The 20603-nt window shown below is 45.6% G+C and overlaps 1 protein-coding gene across 6 annotated transcripts in view; it reads right to left on the bottom strand.

Annotated features, from left to right (window-relative positions):
• Window positions 1–188: 188 nt before the first annotated feature.
• LOC115132992 (fatty acyl-CoA reductase 1-like) overlaps window positions 189–20603 on the bottom strand; it is an 89857-nt gene continuing 69442 nt past the window's right edge. For all 6 annotated transcript variants that reach the window (XM_065021549.1, XM_065021547.1, XM_065021548.1 and 3 more), the window contains 9 exons: window positions 11731–11910; window positions 10839–11016; window positions 8381–8425; window positions 8141–8259; window positions 7787–7854; window positions 4242–4413; window positions 3857–3986; window positions 3467–3594; window positions 189–3364 (listed from right to left, as the gene is read on the bottom strand). In XM_065021549.1, the coding sequence (XP_064877621.1) occupies window positions 3202–3364; window positions 3467–3594; window positions 3857–3986; window positions 4242–4413; window positions 7787–7854; window positions 8141–8259; window positions 8381–8425; window positions 10839–11016; window positions 11731–11910 (1183 nt within the window). In that variant the 3' untranslated portion in view covers window positions 189–3201. The remainder of the gene's footprint in view (window positions 3365–3466; window positions 3595–3856; window positions 3987–4241; window positions 4414–7786; window positions 7855–8140; window positions 8260–8380; window positions 8426–10838; window positions 11017–11730; window positions 11911–20603) is intronic.

The following is a 20603-nucleotide window of genomic DNA, read 5'->3' as shown; positions in this document are numbered from 1 at the left end:
TCCATTTCAGATCTTTTTTCCCACTAATTGGTCTTTTGACCAATCACTTCCAATCTCTCAAAAGACCAATTAGTGAAAAAAAGATCAGAATTGGGCTGCCTGTATAAACACAGCCATGGAAGTAGGCTAAATCTATTTTCTACATGAGGCAGCAGTGTATGAAGCAGAATGATTAGCACACTGACCAATTTGTTGCCTTTTGGTTTATTCATGTTTTGCCAAACAAAGTGTTTTCAGAGCAGAAATAGAGGGTCATTTAACATTTGCCAATTACATTTGAAAAAGGAAAATGAAACAAAATAAACAGTCATAAGTGTTGCAGTTTACAGAACATTGCCCAGTTAGCTCTGATCTACCCACAGTGCTCTGCTTCCACTATGTATCATAACAAAGACATTGCTTTGTTATCAACATGACAGATGCCAAGATCCGTAACAAGCAGGACATTTTGTACAACTTCATTGTACAGAAAAAGCCATTTTCTGTATTTGGCGTGCGTTTGGTTCATAGTCCCTTACTGAATTTAGGAAAGGACGGTCACCATTGTTGCACACCATTACTGGCTCACATATAAACATGTTTTTCCAGAGGGAGGATTTGGGGTACATTTAGTCAAGACTTCTACCATAGATACTGTATATAGCTGTATCAACGAATAAAATTGGACTACTGCTGTCTGCCACAAGTAACACTACAGATCTAGTCTGGGGGGTGCTGTGGTAGAGTCCGACTCCTGCAGAATCAACCCTCAGGAATACTACTCTTAGGTAGTCTAGAAAAATAATATAGAACTTCAACTATTTACACATCTTCCACACTTATATACGATACTATCACCATCTACAGAGCATTTGGAAAGTATTCAGACCCCTTGACTTTTTCCACACTTTGTTACATTACAGCCTTATTCTAAAATTGTCCCCCCCCCCCTCAATCTACACACAATACCCCATAATGAGAAAGCAAAAACAGGGATTTTAGACATTTTAGCAAAGTATCACATTTACATAAATATTCAGACCCTTTAGTCAGTACTTTGTTGAAGCACCTTTGGCAGCGATTACAGCCTTGAGTCTTCTTGGTTATGACGCTACAAGTTTGGCACATCTGTATTTGGGGAATTTCTCCCATTCTTCTCTGCAGGTCCTCTCAAGCTCTGTCAGGTTGGATGGGAGCATCGCTGCACAGCTATTTTCAGGTCTCCTCAGAGATGTTTGATCTGGTTCAAGGCTGGGCCACGGACATTGAGACTTGTCCCTAAGCCACTCCTGCATTGTCTTTGCTGTGTCCTAAGAGTTGTTGTCCTGTTGGAAGGTGACCCTTTGTCCCAGTCTGATGTCCTGAGCGCTCTGGAGCAGGTTTTTCATCAAGGATATCTCTGTACTTTGCTCCGTTCATCTTTCCTTCTATCCTGACTAGTCTCCCAGTCCCTGCCGCTGAAAAACATCCCCACAGCATAATGCTGCCACCACCATGCTTCACTGTAGGGATGGTGCCAGGTTTCCTCCAGATGTGGTGATTGCTGGGCGGCCAGCTCTAGGAAGAGTTTTGGTGGTTCCAAACTTCTTCCATTTATGATGGAGGCCACTGTGTTCTTCGGGACCTTCAATGCTGCAGAAATCTTTTGGTACCCTTCCCCAGATCTGTGCCTCGACACAATCCTGTCTCGGAGCTCTACGGACAATTCCTTTGACCTCATGGCTTGGTTTTTGCTCTGACGTGCACTGTCAGCTGTGGGACCTTAGACAGGTGAGTGCCTTTCCAAATCATGTCCAATCAATTGAATTTACCACAGATGGACTCCAAGTTGTAGAAACATCTCAAGGATGATCAATGGAAACAGGATGCACCTGAGCTAAATTTCGAGTCTCATAGCAAATGTCTGAATACTTGTGTAAATAGGGTATTTGTTTTTTATTTAATGAATTTGCAAAAATGTCTAAACCTGTTTTCGCTTTGTCATTATGAGGTAGTGTGTGTAGATTGAGGAAAAACATGTATTTAATCAATTTTAGAACAAGGCTGTAATGTAACATTTGGAAAAAGTCAAGGGGTCTGAATACTTTCCCGAATGCACTGTACCACTTACATAAGACAAGCCTTAGTTTGATGCAATTATTTATAAAGATGAAAAATAGTAAACTTAGTTTCAAAATAAACTGCTGTACAAAACAGGTAAAAAGTGGACAAACGGTAAAACAAAGAATGAGTCTTATGCGTTGTGTCAATCATACCGATGTCAATATTCAGTAGTCATCAACCAGGTCAGATGTTTGTAGTTCTACAGTGGTTAAGATTTAGGGCTCCATTCAATCCACATCACAGAAGTTCAGCTTTACGGCATGATTGAAACAAAGGGAATGTACCTGCTTTTGCAGACTGTATTCACGGTAAAAGCTGCATGTGATGGCTCAATTGGAAATGACCTTTTTAATTTATATCACAGAGTCTAACGCTTCAACTTTACAGATTGAATAAAGCCTTTAATGTGATCAACACCGAAGTTACTCTCGGATATCCTTAGCTGGCCTCGCTACAGAGTACAGGTTCCCAAATATTCTGTCAGTACAAACCAATACAAGGTAAAAACACTTCGCCCATGGAAGAAGAGAGGAGGCCTGACAAGTATGCAAAAAAAATCATCTTCTATGACATTGTGTCTGGGTTGGGGAGGACGTAAACTATGAGCAAAAACGTGGGGAGAGTATACAATGAGTTTATTGTTGCACATGTAATCTGTCGCTTTAAGAAAAGACGTAGTTAGAAAAGAAAGAACACTTACATAGTGGTTTTACTGTATGATGTACAACAGGGTCAGAAGGAACAGTGTCTGGTTGAGGAGTGGGGTTGTGTGCTGCTGGTCTGAGGGGTGTGGTCTGGGTGAGGAGTGGGGTTGTGTGCCGCTGGAGGTCTGAGGGGTGTGGTCTGGTTGAGGAGTGGGGTTGTGTGCCGCTGCTGGTCTGAGGGGTGTGGTCTGGTTGAGGAGTGGGGTTGTGTGCCGCTGGAGGTCTGAGGGGTGTGGTCTGGTTGAGGAGTGGAGTTGTGTGCCGCTGGAGGTCTGAGGGGTGAGGAGTGGGGTTGGGTGCTGCTGGAGGTCTGAGGGGTGTGAGGTGTGGTTGAGGAGTGGGGTTGGGTGCTGCTGGAGGTCTGAGGGGTGTGGTCTGGTTGAGGAGGTGAGCAGGGCGTTCAGCTTGTCAACGGTCAGTTGGTAAGTGTGCTGGAGGCCCTGAAGTAGGAGAGGAACTTGAAGCAGAGGCTGACCACAAAGTACCAGATGTTCCTAGCCATCTGAGAGCGGGCGATGAACACCCTCCAGATGAAGACCAGCAGTAGAGTGTTGAATGTGTAGCGGATGTTCCTCAGCCTGAGGGAGGGAGGGAGGGAGTTGGAAGTACACACTCATTTACATCCTTCTTCAAAATAAGACAGGAGCAAACACAGTCAGCCCTGTAAGTAGTCTACTCACTTCCTGAGGTGTTGCCTGGCTGCAGGGATGTCGGACATGTCTTCATTCAGAACGTACTTCTTGGTGCCGATGCAGTAGTTCTCTATGTACTCTGGCCAGTTCAGCTGACGCACGTCAAAGTTGAATGTCTGGGGGAGAGAGTTAGGATGTTGATGTGCGGTAAGACATGGCTATTATGGTCACATTCAGGCGATTATGGGACATCTATAATTTAACCCTCTGAAAATGAATGATGTAAGTATTAGTAACCTGTTGTCTTAATCAATAAATCTGTTTGAGCTGAAATGATGGCTTGGTGGCATTACTAGGTGTAAAACATACCATTTGACTATATACATCAACATGCGGAGATAGTGTGTGCATAGAGGATGGATGCTGAGTCTACTGTACCTTCCTGTCCTCAGGGCTGAGGTGGCTCATCAGCATGTTCATGTTCTCGGAGTTCCACTCCCAGTCCTGACTGCTGAAGTACTCTAGCAGGCCGATGGCCTTGTGTAGCCGGTTGAAGATACGCATCATCCTACACAGAGAGAGCGGAATGGAGGATCTCAGTCCAAATGTGCTGCATGTATGTTTATAACACAAGTGTAATGTTTGTTTCACTGAAGATCACTTGTATGCAGCAAACACTGATTTCAGATAATTTTATATATGTTTACATCACACTGTTGATTGGGTTGAAAACAAGTAGGTAGTTCAATTTTCATAGACCGAACAATGGTCTAGTGAATGTAAATGTAAATAATGCTGATTGTCAGGACATTAGTAACCTTACTGGGGTTTCTGTCCAGACAGTCTCAGGTAGAGGTCGTAGATGAGGGCAGGGAACTTGTGGCTGACCAGGACCCAATACTGGTTCATCAGGTAGTTGGAGGTGATGTTGGCGTTGGGCCTTCTGAAAGCCTGCTCCAGAGGGTTCCTCTTGAAACTGGACATCACATGGTGCTCTGAGAGAGAAAATACAAAGCAGTTAAAAATGTGAAGGAATCTGTGGCTTAGAGCTGACATCCCTATCTTACAGCTCTATTCTGTTGTGGCATTTTAAGAGGAGTAACGTTAAGGACGTGCCTTTCACATCTTAGCCACAAAATTAGAGAATTGGGATGTATCCAGGGGTGTGGTTTTCTGTTGCACTAATGACCTCATTCACAGCAGCTGCATACCTTCCCCACCTGGCTGCAATCAAGGCTGCTCAGACCAAGGTAAAACTGCTGGGGAACAGCTAGTGAAAGAACCAGTGGGTGATACTGGTGTGAATTTGTTCCTGTGTGCTTTCTTTTGAAGAGTCGTGACCTTACCAGCCTCTATAAAGAAGTGAACAGGCTTACGAGGTTAGTTCCTCCTGTGTAGAAGACTATCTGGGGTTAGCCCGAGGGTAGCTCTCTCCTGTGTAGAAGACTATCAGGGGTAAGCCCGAGGGTAGCTCTCTCCTGTGTAGAAGACTATCAGGGGTAATCCCGAGGGTAGCTCTCTCCTGTGTAGAAGACTATCTGGGGTAAGCCCGAGGGTAGCTCTCTCCTGTGTAGAAGACTATCAGGGGTAATCCAGAGGGTAGCGCTCTCCTGTTGAGTTGTAGTTTTGTCATTTTGAGGCTTTCCCATTTAATTTATTCCCTCTAACTGTTTTTGTTTTTTGTTTTCAAGTTGATCATCACTTTTGAAACATCTCCACAAGATGAGAGCCAAGTGGAGAAAGAACCGTATGCGCAGGCTGAAGCGTTAAAGGTGAAAAATGAGGCAGAGGTCCAAGTAGACTGGGCCCATCCCCTACAGCTGTGATACCCCTCCAAGACCACTCTGGTGATTGAAGCCTGCAGCCCATGATGTGAACCTTGGTTGTCTGAAGCCAACCTCATTGCAATGGAGTAAAGGACAGATCCTGGCTACCCAGCCCTCTACTATGCTAATGGAGGCTGGCCAGCAATGACTACTGGAGAATGGCGAGGAAGACTTGAGAAATTATCTCCTGTCATTGAACTCTGGACTTTTACCACCTGCCCAGCATTTTATTTGTTGTAAAGACTTTTATACATCTTTGGTTTATTAACTACAAAATAGAGAACCATTTTTATTGGTTAAACCCTTGTCTATTATGTTGTAGTACCGCCCCTTCACCTTCCATTATACCCAGACTAGATGTAACACAGTAAACGTAAGTCCGGGCGACACTCTTTATTACATGTTTTTTGCCTTAAGTAGACTGTTTAGCAACCCAAAGGTTGTGTGTTCTAATCTCCTCACAGACCATTTTAGCTAATTAGCAACTACAATACTTAGCATGTTGGCTAACCTTAACACCCCCCCCCCCCCCCCCCTTTGCCTCATTAGCGTTAGTCATCTAGCTAATGTTAGCCACAACCAATTGGAATGCAATATATCCCTTACAGTAACTGCAGTCAACTGTGGTATTTTGGATGCAGTAATTGCTGCATTTATACTCTAGCCCAATTGCAATCTTTTTTCATAAGGGATGTTTTGCAAATTCTTAACCATGCTGTAAGATTTTCAATTCATGAAATGAGACATCTACAAATGAATACATCTCATCCTAAATGGAGTGTCTTGGATTTAAGTACAAAATGCTCTGTGACCACGTGCCACACATGACCCTTCGAAGAATCAAAGCCACACCGTGCTCCAGCCCATTTCTGTGGATGATCAACGCTCCATCATTTGTTCTAAGATCTTAACTCTAAGTAGAACAATATTTTGGGAAGGGATTAAATATTTTTTAGCCAAGATTCTATCTGATTGTGATTTGTTGGTTATGTGCCATTTAAAGGGAGAACATGCTATGTTTACCTTGAGCACTGCCTTTACAAGGTGCATAGCTGACAACGGGTGATGTTATTGAATCTCGGTCACAGTGAATATTCTCCAGCCCCACTAACAAGAGTTGAAAGATGGTTTTGGTGCTGAGTGATCTTTGCTAGGGAAAGGTAACACAAATATACATTTTTTGAAAAAGGACATCAGCAAGATTAGATCCTGTGACCTTCTGGTCCCAATCCCTGCGCTAGTAGGGGGGAGGGTAGCAACTTATTTTTTTCATGTATTTAATGCTGTTCCGTCAAAGTAAAAAAAAAACTAAGATTAGAAATGTAATGAGTTGTTTGGTAAGGAAATCAAAATTCAGAACCAGGATTCGAACTGGCAACCTTTTGGGTCAAAATCCATGTTGAACGCCCTCCATCCACCTCCAACCTACCTCCCTGAAAGCATTTATTTTATTTGACTCTCATCTGTAAACTCCACCCACTTAGTTTTCATCCAACCAATCACATTTGTTCTGCCCTAGAAAGTGGAGCTTTCTGGGTCTGATTAGCTTGATTCTTAGCTCTTATGTGGTCCGGTAGATTAGTGCCCACTATCCCAGGTTTATAACAGTGATGAGCCCTAATCCCACTGCCAGCCATCTGGTGGCAATTTCCCAGAGTGAAAGGAGCAGATTCACTAATCTGATAGTATAGGGACCCTGGCTGTCGCCCGCTACCGCGCTAATCTGAGCCTGACAGATACCCAGCCCGCATGCATCCATTTCATCTCATCACTGGGATATACTGTAGATGATGGGCCGGGAGGTGAGCTCCCAACACAACCAAAATGCTGGTGGGGGTGATGATTTCATGATGACACTTTGCCTCTACTTGTTATTGTTTGGTCAACTGTGCTTTACTGCTGATGGGAGTTGTCATTTGGGCAGATCCAGAGTGGTGAGGTCAAACAGATGTACACAGTGTGGGGGTTCAGTAATGTTCTACTAGCTGCCAGAAGGTGGCAGTAGACCCTCGCCACTGTCAAATCCCTGGGCATCTAATTATGACACAGATCATTTATCCACCTGCTTCTCACTGCTACACCATTCAAAATGATTTAGGAGAACCAGGACAGACAGAAAAACCACCGTTTCATATCCCCGGTGGGAATGTATGATGTATAGTGACAACACCATCAACCAAATGGATCACTAGTCACTTTAATAATGTCACTTTAATAATGTTTACATATCTTGCATTACTCATCCCATGTGTATATGCTGTATTTTATACCAACCACATATTTATATATTCTTATTCCTACTTTATATTCTCATTCCTACTTAGATTTGTGTGTATTAGGTAGTTGTGGAATTGTTAGATATTGCTGCACTGTTGTAACTAGACGCACAAGCATTTCGCTACACTCGCAATAACATTTGCTAACCATGTGTATGTGACCAAGATTTCAACTACTGAAGTACACTGATTTATGAGGACGGAAGCCACAGCGGCAGATGAACAAGCATTAATGATGTCACTATAACAGGCAGACAGATACCTACCGATCTCTCCCCAGTGGAAAGGGTTGATGCCGCCCGTTGTGCAGTTGTAAACCAGCGCTGCTTTGGGTCTGCAAGGGAGCAGAGAGAGGAGGTCAGAGGGGTTAAAGGGATCAAAGGGGAGGGTCCATTAGGAAACATCTATAAAATGAGCCCATGAACACATCACATCAATTGAAAACACTGGGCTTCTTCATCAGTCAATGGTGTAGAGCTGGGGAGATGTGTTTGAACAAACTAGGCTATGGTAGGTTTACAGGAGAACTTCCTGCAGGTCAATATGGGGGGTGTTTGTTTGTGTGGGTTAAACCATACAGTCATTGGTCAAACCATATTCCACCTGGGGGGAAAGTTAACCTGTGCACTGCCGTGTACCAGCCAGCGGCCAGGGTCAGGTTGATGACCACGTCCACGGGGATGAGGTCCGCCACCGCATCGTTGTTGGCTCTCATGGTGCGCAGGATGCCCTTCCCCGCCTGATCAGACAGGACACAGGGTTACCACCACATCTCATCATCACCTGATCATCGTTTAAACTAGTGGCATCAAAATGAGTATATGAAAACTACAACGTAATAAGTATATGCTGGTACTTACGGCGATGAAGACTCCGCTTGGTCCATTGAAGTTGTCAATCCAGCCCTGAGACAGAAGAATAGGGAGGGAATAAATTAGTGTAATGAGAGATTAGGGGCTCTATTCAATCTGTAATTTAAATGTAAAAGGCAATGTTCCCGCGTTAGACATATGCAGTCAAATGCTGCATATGTCTGTTCAATCGGAAAGTACTTAAAAATGTATATCTCGCAATCTGGAACGCTAAAGCGATGCAGACTGAATAGAGACGTAGATGAAAGAGAACCCTAAGTACCCCCCGTTAAAGCTGGAATCCTTAGTTGGATGTATAAATTAATGATATATACCCATTGATTCTTGAAGAATATACCTTATAAATGCCTCATGAGCTTAGTTCAACTGTCGTACCCCATCAGAACCCAAAATACAAGCTTGTTTTACTTTCATGTTTGTAAATGTAAACAAACATTGTGTAGCCTAAAAACATAGTCAAAACTATAACTTTAATATCATGGATGGTCAGTCCTTGCATCCATAGCTCTGTCTATAAAATTTGAGAGTGGTTACATTTCTCCAGGCCCATCCCTCAGCTTTTTACCAAAACACAGGCAGGGTGTCCGCTTTGTTACTGTTTCAATTAGGGATTCTAGATTCAAGCACCGCTATAACATTGCTGCAACGTCATCAAGTTACAAATAGCCTCCTAACAGCAACATCAATTAGATTGTTGTGTATCTGCTGAGTTAGCATTCCGGTGGTGTGCTAAGCTAGCTACCTACGGTGAGTGAGATTGAGATAGGGAGAGTAACATAGTGTCCACATCAATTAGCCCTCCGGTAATACATTGGTAATAGACTGGGCTTATTTGTGTGGGTCTGTCTGTGGCTTGTCAATACAGGATAAGACTACATGATCTGGTGCAGACAGACAGACAGATAAGAGTCCTTATCACACCGTCCCAGTCCATTTTTGGCCCCCAGTGACATTTTAACACTTAACGGAGTTCTGAGGACATGGAGATGGAAGTTAATCTCACACACACACACACCTCCCTTGTCGCTCCCACGGTCTCGAGCTGCCAGTGCAATAAACTGGTAATACGTGATCTTTTGGCTGTTTTGCCGCCAGGCCTGGCCCATCTCCACTTCTACACCCACTGGCTCTGGATCCTACACTGTTCAAAAGTTAGTCCCAGAAAACTAAATACAGCCCTGGGGATATGTAGTCGTTTTCTGTGAATATACTTCGTGCTGTTTAAAAGTGTATTATACTCTTATAATCATTTTTTCGTCTTCTAGATCTTTGGTCTTTTTCTGTGTGAATTCATGAAGCCTCAGACGTTCAAATAATATTCCTGTTGGAAAATAAAGTAAGCATGTCACCTGAATTTGATTTGGGGGAAAGAACTTTGACGAATATTATAGTCATGAAAATGATGAAATGTTGAACACCATCCTCCCATTGCTCCTCCAAATTTTAAGCAGCAATAAAGTCTACATTTATTTTTAAAAGGCTTTAATATGTCCATCTGCCGCTATGCTAAGTGAGATTATAACGCTAAACGCTGTGGAATCTTTACGCTAAGATGTTATCCTACACTACAACAGCCGGACAGATTAGAAAATAAAAAGCAGCTTACTCATGAAAGTACCATCACCCTGCACATCCAGAAGAGGACTGGCCACCCCTCGGAAGTTGGTTCCTAGCTAGCTTTCTCCCTAGGTTCCTGCCTTTCTAGGGACAACTGCTGATGTCAAAAGGCCGTTATAAAATACATTATATTGATTGATTGTTTACTGCACTTTCAAAGTGGCCTTTCCATTAACCTACAGTTGCTTTTCAGTGACCTATCTAGTAGGAGACATTCAGAGGCTCTCCGGTTTCAGCACTGGCAGTACCCCTTCCCTTTCCCCATCGCCCCTTCCTTGCCCCCCTCACATCGCCTACCCAGCTGTTGGGGTCAGGGATGCTCCTCTTCGAGTCCTGGAATCTAGCCAAGCCGGACTTTCTGAACCATAAGAACACACCTGTCTTGGTCCAACCCTAATACAACCATTACTCACCATTACACCGCCAATCCCCCTTTAAGTCTGACTGTACACAGGGGCGATATATTGACCAGTGTACTGTTACAGCGATCGATCGCTAATTCCCATCCATTTGGCACCACAGCAGGACATGATGGTGTGAGAATTGACAGGATTTTGACTGCGCCCTTTTACCATCACAGTGAAAGTTCTACATACAGTCAGTCAGGTGGCTCAGCCAATCACACTTCTTCTGATATACTTATCTTGCTGACCAGTCAATACTCTGTTTAACGTCCACAGACTACATACAGAATGTGATCCATGTATCTATTGATCATCTATTGAATGTATTGCTGCCAGCTATCCAGAGCCAATGCCCAATAGAGTAATCAAGTCTCACAGAATGATGTATGTATATGATACCGTATCTCTATGGTAACGGTACTCACAGGGAAAGGCTCCTGCCAGCTGGCTCCCACTATGGAGGGTCTGATGATGCCGATGCTGAGCTTGCTGCTCTCCCTCTGAACCACGCACTCTGCCAGGGCTTTGGTGTAGGTGTAGGTGTTGGGGCGCTCCCCGATGAGGCGCGGTGTGATGTCACGGACAATGCTGTCCTCCATCCACCTGCAGTCACAGACACAAGAGAACACTCACAATTAGACTCACATCACAATGGTACAGGACACATGCCAGGATTGAAGTAAAGTTGGCATTTTGTGTAGATAGACGAAACATCATTCATTCTGATAGCTGTCTGTGATGGTATTTATAATCATTAGTTGGAAATGGCACAAGGTGGTGTGGACTTGACAGCACCCTTGGTTCGGTTCAATTCCATTTCAATCAGTTCATTCAGGAGATTCATTGAAATTCAATGAATATACTGTCATTTATCTAACTAAGGGCTAGATTCTATCAGATCTGCGCTAGTCGACACCAGCATAGCAGTTGTTTGGTGGAACAGCGTTAGAGCTGTCAAATCCACAAGCAGCTCCCGACATTATACCTAAAGCAGACATTTTCTCGTTCTGAACTTCCAACGCGAGTGGGACAGGTGTGGCATTGTGACAATGATCACAAGAGCAGCTGCTCACCGATGTGACAGGTACAACGTAGTTCCACCTCCGACTGCGCCAAAACATCAGCTATGTGGGTGTTGGCTCTCGCCGGTTAAAGCTTGATCTGATTGAATCCAGGTCTATGTGCCATTTATCTTCACTGAGCATATTTTCAATGCATGAAATTTGCAAATGAATTAACTTCCTGAATAGATGGAGTCGTAATAGCAGCAACCCCACCCTCAACTCGGGTGCAGAAAGTTGACATCACACTACTCACTCCAGGGAGTCGATGAGCTTCTTGGGTTCTACAGGCGGTGGGTAGATGATCTCGTCGATGTGCCTGCGGTTGCAGTTGGCGTAGGCTGTGGAGATGTGGATGAAGGCCTGGAGGTGGTGCATCTGCTGAGCCAGACTCAGGAGCTGCTGCGTCGCAATCACATTCAGCTGCAGGGCGTGTCTAGGAAGAGAGGACACACACACAGCAGGACTAGGTAAGAGATCACTGTGCATAAGTACACATAAGAAGCATAAGCACACTATGCATTACCATAATATCATCACAAGGAGAAAAGTGAGACAGTGAGAGAGAGACCGAGAGAGACAGAGCGACTGAAAGAGACCGTGATAGACCGAGAGAGAGAGACAGAGAGATAAAAAGAGAAACAGAAAAAGAGAGAGAGGAGGGTGAGAGAGAGAAATAGAGAAAGAGCACGTTGGAAGGTTGGCATTATAATCATCAAACCCTTTAATCGTCACACTTCATTCCAGGAATGTGCTTCCATTCCATGAATAAACAGACAGAACTCTAGCTCACCTCTCAGCCAGTCTACAGAGAAAGATAGTGCTTCTCAGCCACAGTCAGGCAGTGTGGACGGTGTGTGTGTGTGTGTGAGTACAGATGTGGTTTGGCAGCGGTTTCCCGGCAGCGCAGGGACAGCAGTCATGACAGTCAGTGGCGACAGTCAGTGGCGACAGTCAGTGGCGACAGTCAGTGGCAGTGGCATTTATTTATTTATTTTTATTTTATTTCACCTTTATTTAACCAGGTAGGCAAGTTGAGAACAAGTTGTCATTTACAATTGCGACCTGGCCAAGATAAAGCAAAGCAGTTCGACAGATACAACGACACAGAGTTACACATGGAGTAAAACAAACATACAGTCAATAATACAGTATAAACAAGTCTATATACAATGTGAGCAAATGAGGTGAGAAGGGAGGTAAAGGCAAAAAAGGCCATGGTGGCAAAGTAAATACAATATAGCAAGTAAAACACTGGAATGGTAGTTTTGCAATGGAAGAATGTGCAAAGTAGAAATAAAAATAATGGGGTGCAAAGGAGCAAAATAAATAAATTAAATACAGTGGGGAAAGAGGTAGTTGTTTGGGCTAAATTATAGGTGGGTTATGTACAGGTGCAGTAATCTGTGAGCTGCTCTGACAGTTGGTGCTTAAAGCTAGTGAGGGAGATAAGTGTTTCCAGTTTCAGAGATTTTTGTAGTTCGTTCCAGTCATTGGCAGCAGAGAACTGGAAGGAGAGGCGGCCAAAGAAAGAATTGGTTTTGGGGGTGACTAGAGATATATACCTGCTGGAGCGTGTGCTACAGGTGGGAGATGCTATGGTGACCAGCGAGCTGTCATGGCATGGCATGTCACGGGGGATTAGAGTGGTAGTAGAAGTAGGCATGTAGGCCAGTTTGAGAACTATCATAGAGCACTAGGCCAGTTTGAGAACTATTCAAGAGTACTAGGCCCGTTTGAGGAGTATTATAGAGAACTATTCTAGAACACTAGGCCAGTTTGAGAACTATTCTAGAGCACTAGGCCAGTTTGAGGTCTATTATAGAGAACTATTCTAGAGCACTAGGCCAGTTTGAGAACTATTCTAGAGAACTATTCCAGAGCACTAGGCCAGTTTGAGGACTATTATAGAGAACTATTCTAGAGCACAAGGCCAGTTTGAGAATATTCTAGAGAATTATTCTAGAGCACTAGGCCAGTTTGAGGACTATTCTAGAGAACTATTCTAGAGCACTAGGCCAGTTTGAGGACTATTATAGAGAACTATTCTAGAGCACTAGGCCAGTTTGAGAACTATTCTAGAGAACTATTCTAGAGCACAAGGCCAGTTTGAGAATATTATAGAGAATTAATCTAGAGCACTAAGCCAGTTTGAGGACTATTCTAGAGAACTATTCTAGAGCACTAGGCCAGTTTGAGGACTATTCTAGAGAACTATTCTAGAGTACTAAGCCAGTTTGAGAACTATCATAGACCACTATTCTAGAGCACTAGGCCAGTTTGAGAACTATTCTAGAGCACTAGGCCAGTTCGAGAACTATTCTAGAGAATTATTCTAGAGCACTAGGCCAGTTTGAGGTCTATTCTAGAGAACTATTCTAGAGCACTAGGCCAGTTTGAGGACTATTCTAGAGAACTATTCTAGAGCACTAAGCCAGTTTGAGAACTATCATAGAGCACTAGGCCAGTTTGAGGACTATTATAGAGCACTAGGCTAGTTTGAGAACTATTATAGAGAACTATTCTAGAGCACTAGGCCAGTTTGATAACTATTCTAGAGCACTTGGCTAATTTGAGAACTATTCTAGAGCACTTGGCTAATTTGAGAACTATTCTAGAGCACTAGGCCAATTTGAGAACTATTCAAGAGCACTTGGCCAGTTTGATGACTATTATAGAGCATTAGGCCAGTTTGTTAACTATTATAGAGCACTAAGACAGTTTGAGAACTATTCTAGAGAACTATTCTAGAGAACTATTCTAGAGAACTATTCTAGAGCACTAGGCCAGTTTGAGGACAATTATAGAGCACTAGGCTAGTTTGAGAACTATTATATAGCACTATTCTAGAGCACTAGGCATGTTTGATAACTATTACAGAGCACTAGGCCAGTTTGAGAACTATTATAGAGCACTAGGGTAGTTTGAGAACTATTATAAAGCACTAGGCTTATTTGAGAACTGTTATGGAGCACTAGGCCAGTTTGAGTACTATTACAGAGCACTAGGCCAGTTTTAGAACTATTACAGAGCACTGTGGACTGTGGACTGCTCCCAACTGTTTCTCACTGTTCCAAGCTGCTGAGTCATTCATGAATTCCGCTATTGGATTTTAATTAGGGTGCTAGATATATTGTATCCTAGCAGCTATAGTGGCTATGGTGCTTATCACTGCTTCAGTGCTAGGCTTGACTAGCCTTGTACGTTTGCACAGCATAGATGCCGTGTCTATGGCACTATCTGAAGAGCTGTAGTCTTGGTCCCAGTGATTAAACTGTTATCTGATTATGCTCCAACACCCCCTGGCAACTTTGTTTCCCTGGCTGGTGTGTTTACGGACATATTCAATAAATCCTTATCCCAGTCTGCTGTTCCCACATGCTTCAAGAGGGCCACCATTGTTCCTGTTCCCAAGAAAGCTAAGGTAACTAAGCTAAATGACTATCGCTCCGTAGCACTCACTTCTGTCATCATGAAGTGCTTTGAGAGACTAGTCAAGGACCATATCACCTCCACCCTACCTGACACCCTAGACCCACTTCAATTTGCTTACCGCCCCAATAGGTCCACGGACGACGCAATCACACTGCCCTAACCCATCTGGACAAGAGGAATAGTGTGATGTCAGGAAAATAACCTCACACTCAATGTCAACAAAACAAAGGAGATGATCGTGGACTTCAGGAAACAGCAGAGGGAGCCCCCCCTATCCACATCGACCGGACAGTAGTGGAGAAGGTGGAAAGTTTTAAGTTCCTCGGTGTACACATCACGGACAAACTGAAATGGTCCACCCACACAGACAGCGTGGTGAAGAAGGCCTAACATCGCCTCTTCAACCTCAGGAGGCTGAAGAAATTTGGCTTGCCACCAAAAACACACACACTTTTACAGATGCACAATCGAGAGCATCCTGTCGGGCTGTATCACCGCCTGGTACGGCAACTGCTCCGCCCACAACCGTAAGGCTCTTCAGAGGGTAGTGAGGTCTGCACAACGCATCACCGGGGGCAAACTACCTGCCCTTCAGGACACCTACACAACCCAATGTCACAGGAAGGCCATAAATATCATCAAGGACAACAACCACCCGAGCCACTGCCTGTTCACCCCGCCAAGGTGAGGTCAGTACAGGTGCATCAATGCAGGGTCCGAGAGACTGAACAGCTTCTATCTCAAGGCTATCTCAGACTGTTAAACAGCCATCACGAACATTGAGTGGCTGCTGCCAACATAGTGACTCATCTCTAGCCACTTTAATAATGAAAAAATTGATGTAATAAATATATCACTAGTCACTTTAAACAATGCTACTTTATATGTTTTCATACCCTACATTACTCATCTCATATGTATATACTGGACTCTATACCATCTACTGCATCTAGCCTATGACGTTCGGCCATCGCTCATTCATATATTTTTATGTACATATTCTTATTCATTCTTTTACACTTGTGTGTATAAGGTAGTTGTGAAATTGTTAGGTTAGATTACTCGTTAGATATTACTGCATGGTCGGAACTAGAAGCACAAGCATTTCGCTACATTCGCATTAACATCTGCTAACCATGTGTAGGTGACAAGTCAAATTTGATTTGATTTGACAACATTGTGTGACAGACAAGAGAACGTGAGAGAGAACAGGGGAGAGAGAAAGAGAAATACAGAGGAAGGGATGGAGAGGTAGGGGTGAAAAGACAAAGACAAAGTGAGAGAAGAGAGCTATGATGCTGTTCAGAGAACAATCTCACAGCTTTTCCCTAACTGAGCTGTCAGTCATGGCTAATGTCCCGCCTCCCCAGACCTCCTTTCACCTCTCTGACTGCATCTCATCCCTTAAGGCTGTCCTGTCTGTCCTACTCAACGGGATATGTTCCCAGCAGCCACACAGACACCCAGACAGGCGTATTTAACAGTATGATGAAGACTTGTGAGAATACACTGAGACAGATAGCCACAGAGCTCTTTAATGTTTTAATAATCCCTCTGAAGACCTCATTCCTGCTTCCTCACTGAGTAGGAGACATCTAAAGACATCTCTCTACCCCCTACAGCTAGCTACCTGCAGACTCCCTGCAGACATCTCTCTACCCCCTACAGCTAGCTACCTGCAGACATCTCTCTACCCCCTACAGCTAGCTACCTGCAGACATCTCTCTACCCCCTACAGCTAGCTACCTGCAGACATCTCTCTACCCCCTACAGCTAGCTACCTGCAGACATCTCTCTACCCCCTACAGCTAGCTACCTGCAGACATCTGTCTACCCCCTACAGCTAGCTACCTGCAGACATCTCTCTACAGCTAGCTACCTGCAGACATCTCTCTACCCCCTACAGCTAGCTCCTGCAGACATCTGTCTACCCCCTACAGCTAGCTACCTGCAGACATCTGTCTACCCCCTACAGCTAGCTACCTGCAGACATCTCTCTACAGCTAGCTACCTGCAGACATCTCTCTACCCCCTACAGCTAGCTACCTGCAGACATCTGTCTACCCCCTACAGCTAGCTACCTGCAGACATCTCTCTACAGCTAGCTACCTGCAGACATCTCTCTACAGCTAGCTACCTGCAGACATCTCTCTACCCCCTACAGCTAGCTACCTGCAGACATCTGTCTACCCCCTACAGCTAGCTACCTGCAGACATCTCTCCCCCTACAGCTAGCTACCTGCAGACATCTCTCTACAGCTAGCTACCTGCAGACATCTCTCTACCCCCTACAGCTAGCTACCTGCAGACATCTCTCTACAGCTAGCTACCTGCAGACATCTCTCTACAGCTAGCTACCTGCAGACATCTCTCTACCCCTACAGCTAGCTACCTGCAGACATCTCTCCCCCTACAGCTAGCTACCTGCAGACATCTCTCTACCCCCTAGCAGCTACCTGCAGACATCTCTCTACAGCTAGCTCTCCTGCTAGCTAGACATCTCTCTACCCCTACAGCTAGCTACCTGCAGACATCTCTCTACCCCTACAGCTAGCTACCTGCAGACATCTCTCTACCCCCTACAGCTAGCTACCTGCAGACATCTCTCTACCCCCTACAGCTAGCTACCTGCAGACATCTCTCTACCCCTACAGCTAGCTACCTGCAGACATCTCTCTACAGCTAGCTACCTGCAGACATCTCTCTACAGCTAGCTACCTGCAGACATCTCTCTACCCCCTACAGCTAGCTACCTGCAGACATCTGTCTACCCCCTACAGCTAGCTACCTGCAGACATCTCTCCACAGCTAGCTACCTGCAGACATCTCTCCACAGCTAGCTACCTGCAGACATCTCTCTACCCCCTACAGCTAGCTACCTGCAGACATCTGTCTACCCCCTACAGCTAGCTACCTGCAGACATCTCTCTACCCCCTACAGCTAGCTACCTGCAGACATCTCTCTACCCCCTACAGCTAGCTACCTGCAGACATCTCTCTACCCCCTACAGCTAGCTACCTGCAGACATCTCTCTACCCCCTACAGCTAGCTACCTGCAGCTCTCTACCTGCAGACATCTCTCTACAGCTAGCTACCTGCTGACATCTCTCTACCCCCTACAGCTAGCTACCTGCAGACATCTCTCTACAGCTAGCTACCTGCAGACATCTCTACCCCCTACAGCTAGCTACCTGCAGACATCTCTCTACCCCTACAGCTAGCTACCTGCAGACATCTGTCTACCCCCTACAGCTAGCTACCTGCAGACATCTTCTCTACAGCTAGCTACAGCTAGCTACCTGCAGACATCTCTCTACAGCTAGCTACCTGCAGACATCTCTACCCCCTACAGCTAGCTACCAGACATCTCTCTACAGCTAGCTACCTGCAGACATCTCTCTACCCCCTACAGCTAGCTACCTGCAGACATCTCTACCCCAGACATACAGCTAGCTACCTGCAGACATCTCTCTACCCCCTACAGCTAGCTACCTGCAGACATCTCTCTACCCCCTACAGCTAGCTACCTGCAGACATCTCTCTACCCCCTACAGCTAGCTACCTGCAGACATCTCTCTACCCCTACAGCTAGCTGCCTGCAGACATCTCTCTACCCCCTACAGCTAGCTACCTGCAGACATCTCTCTACCCCATCTCTCTACTAGCTACCTGCAGACATCTCTCTACCCCCTACAGCTAGCTACCTGCAGACATCTCTCTACCCTACCTGCAGACATCTCTCTACAGCTAGCTACCTGCAGACATCTCTCTACCCCCTACAGCTAGCTACCTGCAGACATCTCTCTACAGCTAGCTACCTGCAGACATCTCTCTACAGCTAGCTACCTGCAGACATCTCTCTACCCCCTACAGCTAGCTACCTGCAGACATCTCTCTACCCCCTACAGCTAGCTACCTGCAGACATCTCTCTACCCCCTACAGCTAGCTACCTGCAGACATCTCTCTACCCCCTACAGCTAGCTACCTGCAGACATCTCTCTACCCCCTACAGCTAGCTACCTGCAGACATCTCTCTACAGCTAGCTACCTGCAGACATCTCTCTACCCCCTACAGCTAGCTACCTGCAGACATCTCTCTACCCCCTACAGCTAGCTACCTGCAGCTATCTACCTGCAGACATCTCTCTACAGCTAGCTACCTGCTGACATCTCTCTACCCCCTACAGCTAGCTACCTGCAGACATCTGTCTACCCCCTACAGCTAGCTACCTGCAGACATCTCTCTGCAGCCCTACAGCTACCTGCAGACATCTCTCTACCCCTACAGCTAGCTACCTACATCTACCCCTGCAGACATCAGACATCTCTCTGCCCCCTAGCAGCTAGCTACCTGCAGACATCTCTCTACCCCCTACAGCTAGCTACCTGCCATCTGTCTACCCCTACCTGCAGCTAGCTACCTGCAGACATCTCTCTACCCCCTACAGCTAGCTACCTGCAGACATCTCTCTACCCCCTACAGCTAGCTACCTGCAGACATCTCTCCCCTACAGCTAGCTACCTGCAGACATCTCTCCTACCCCCTAGCTAGCTACCTGCAGACATCTCTCTACCCCCTACAGCTAGCTACCTGCAGACATCTCTCTACAGCTAGCTACCTGCAGACATCTCTCTACAGCTAGCTACCTGCAGACATCTCTCTACAGCTAGCTACCTGCAGACATCTCTCTACCCCCTACAGCTAGCTACCTGCAGACATCTCTCTACCCCCTACAGCTAGCTACCTGCAGACATCTCTCTACCCCCTACAGCTAGCTACCTGCAGACATCTCTCTCTACAGCTAGCTACCCCTGCAGACTACCTCTACATCTCTACCCCTACAGCTAGCTACCTGCAGACATCTCTCTACAGCTAGCTACCTGCAGACATCTCTCTACAGCTAGCTACCTGCAGACATCTCTCCACAGCTAGCTACCTGCAGACATCTCTCTACAGCTAGCTACCTGCAGACATCTCTCTACCCCCTACAGCTAGCTACCTGCAGACATCTCTCTACCCCCTACAGCTAGCTACCTGCAGACATCTCTCTAGCTACCTGCAGCATCTCTCTAGCTACCTGCAGACATCTCTCTACCCCCTACAGCTAGCTACCTGCAGACATCTCTCTACCCCCTACAGCTAGCTACCTGCAGACATCTCTCTACCCCCTACAGCTAGCTACCTGCAGACATCTCTCTACCCCCTACAGCTAGCTACCTGCAGACATCTCTCTACCCCTACAGCTAGCTACCTGCAGACATCTCTCTACCCCCTACAGCTAGCTACCTGCAGACATCTCTCTACAGCTAGCTACCTGCAGACATCTCTCTACCCCCTACAGCTAGCTACCTGCAGACATCTCTCTACCCCCTACAGCTAGCTACCTGCAGACATCTCTCTACCCCCTACAGCTAGCTACCTGCAGACATCTCTCTACCCCCTAGCTAGCTACCTGCAGACATCTCTCTACCCCCTACAGCTAGCTACCTGCAGACATCTCTCTACCCCCTACAGCTAGCTACCTGCAGACATCTACCCCTCTGCAGACATCCCTACCCCCTACAGCTATTAGCTACCTGCAGACATCTAGCTCCTGCAGACATCTCTCTACACAGCTAGCTACCTGCAGACATCTCTCTACAGCTAGCTACCTGCAGACATCTCTCTACCCCTACAGCTAGCTACCTGCAG

The sequence above is a fragment of the Oncorhynchus nerka genome, linkage group LG8 (assembly GCF_034236695.1).
Source record: "Oncorhynchus nerka isolate Pitt River linkage group LG8, Oner_Uvic_2.0, whole genome shotgun sequence".
In the NCBI taxonomy this organism is placed as follows: domain Eukaryota; kingdom Metazoa; phylum Chordata; class Actinopteri; order Salmoniformes; family Salmonidae; genus Oncorhynchus; species Oncorhynchus nerka.
The sequence above is the reverse complement of the archived record's forward strand: the minus strand, read 5'-3'. Positions and strand labels throughout refer to the sequence as shown.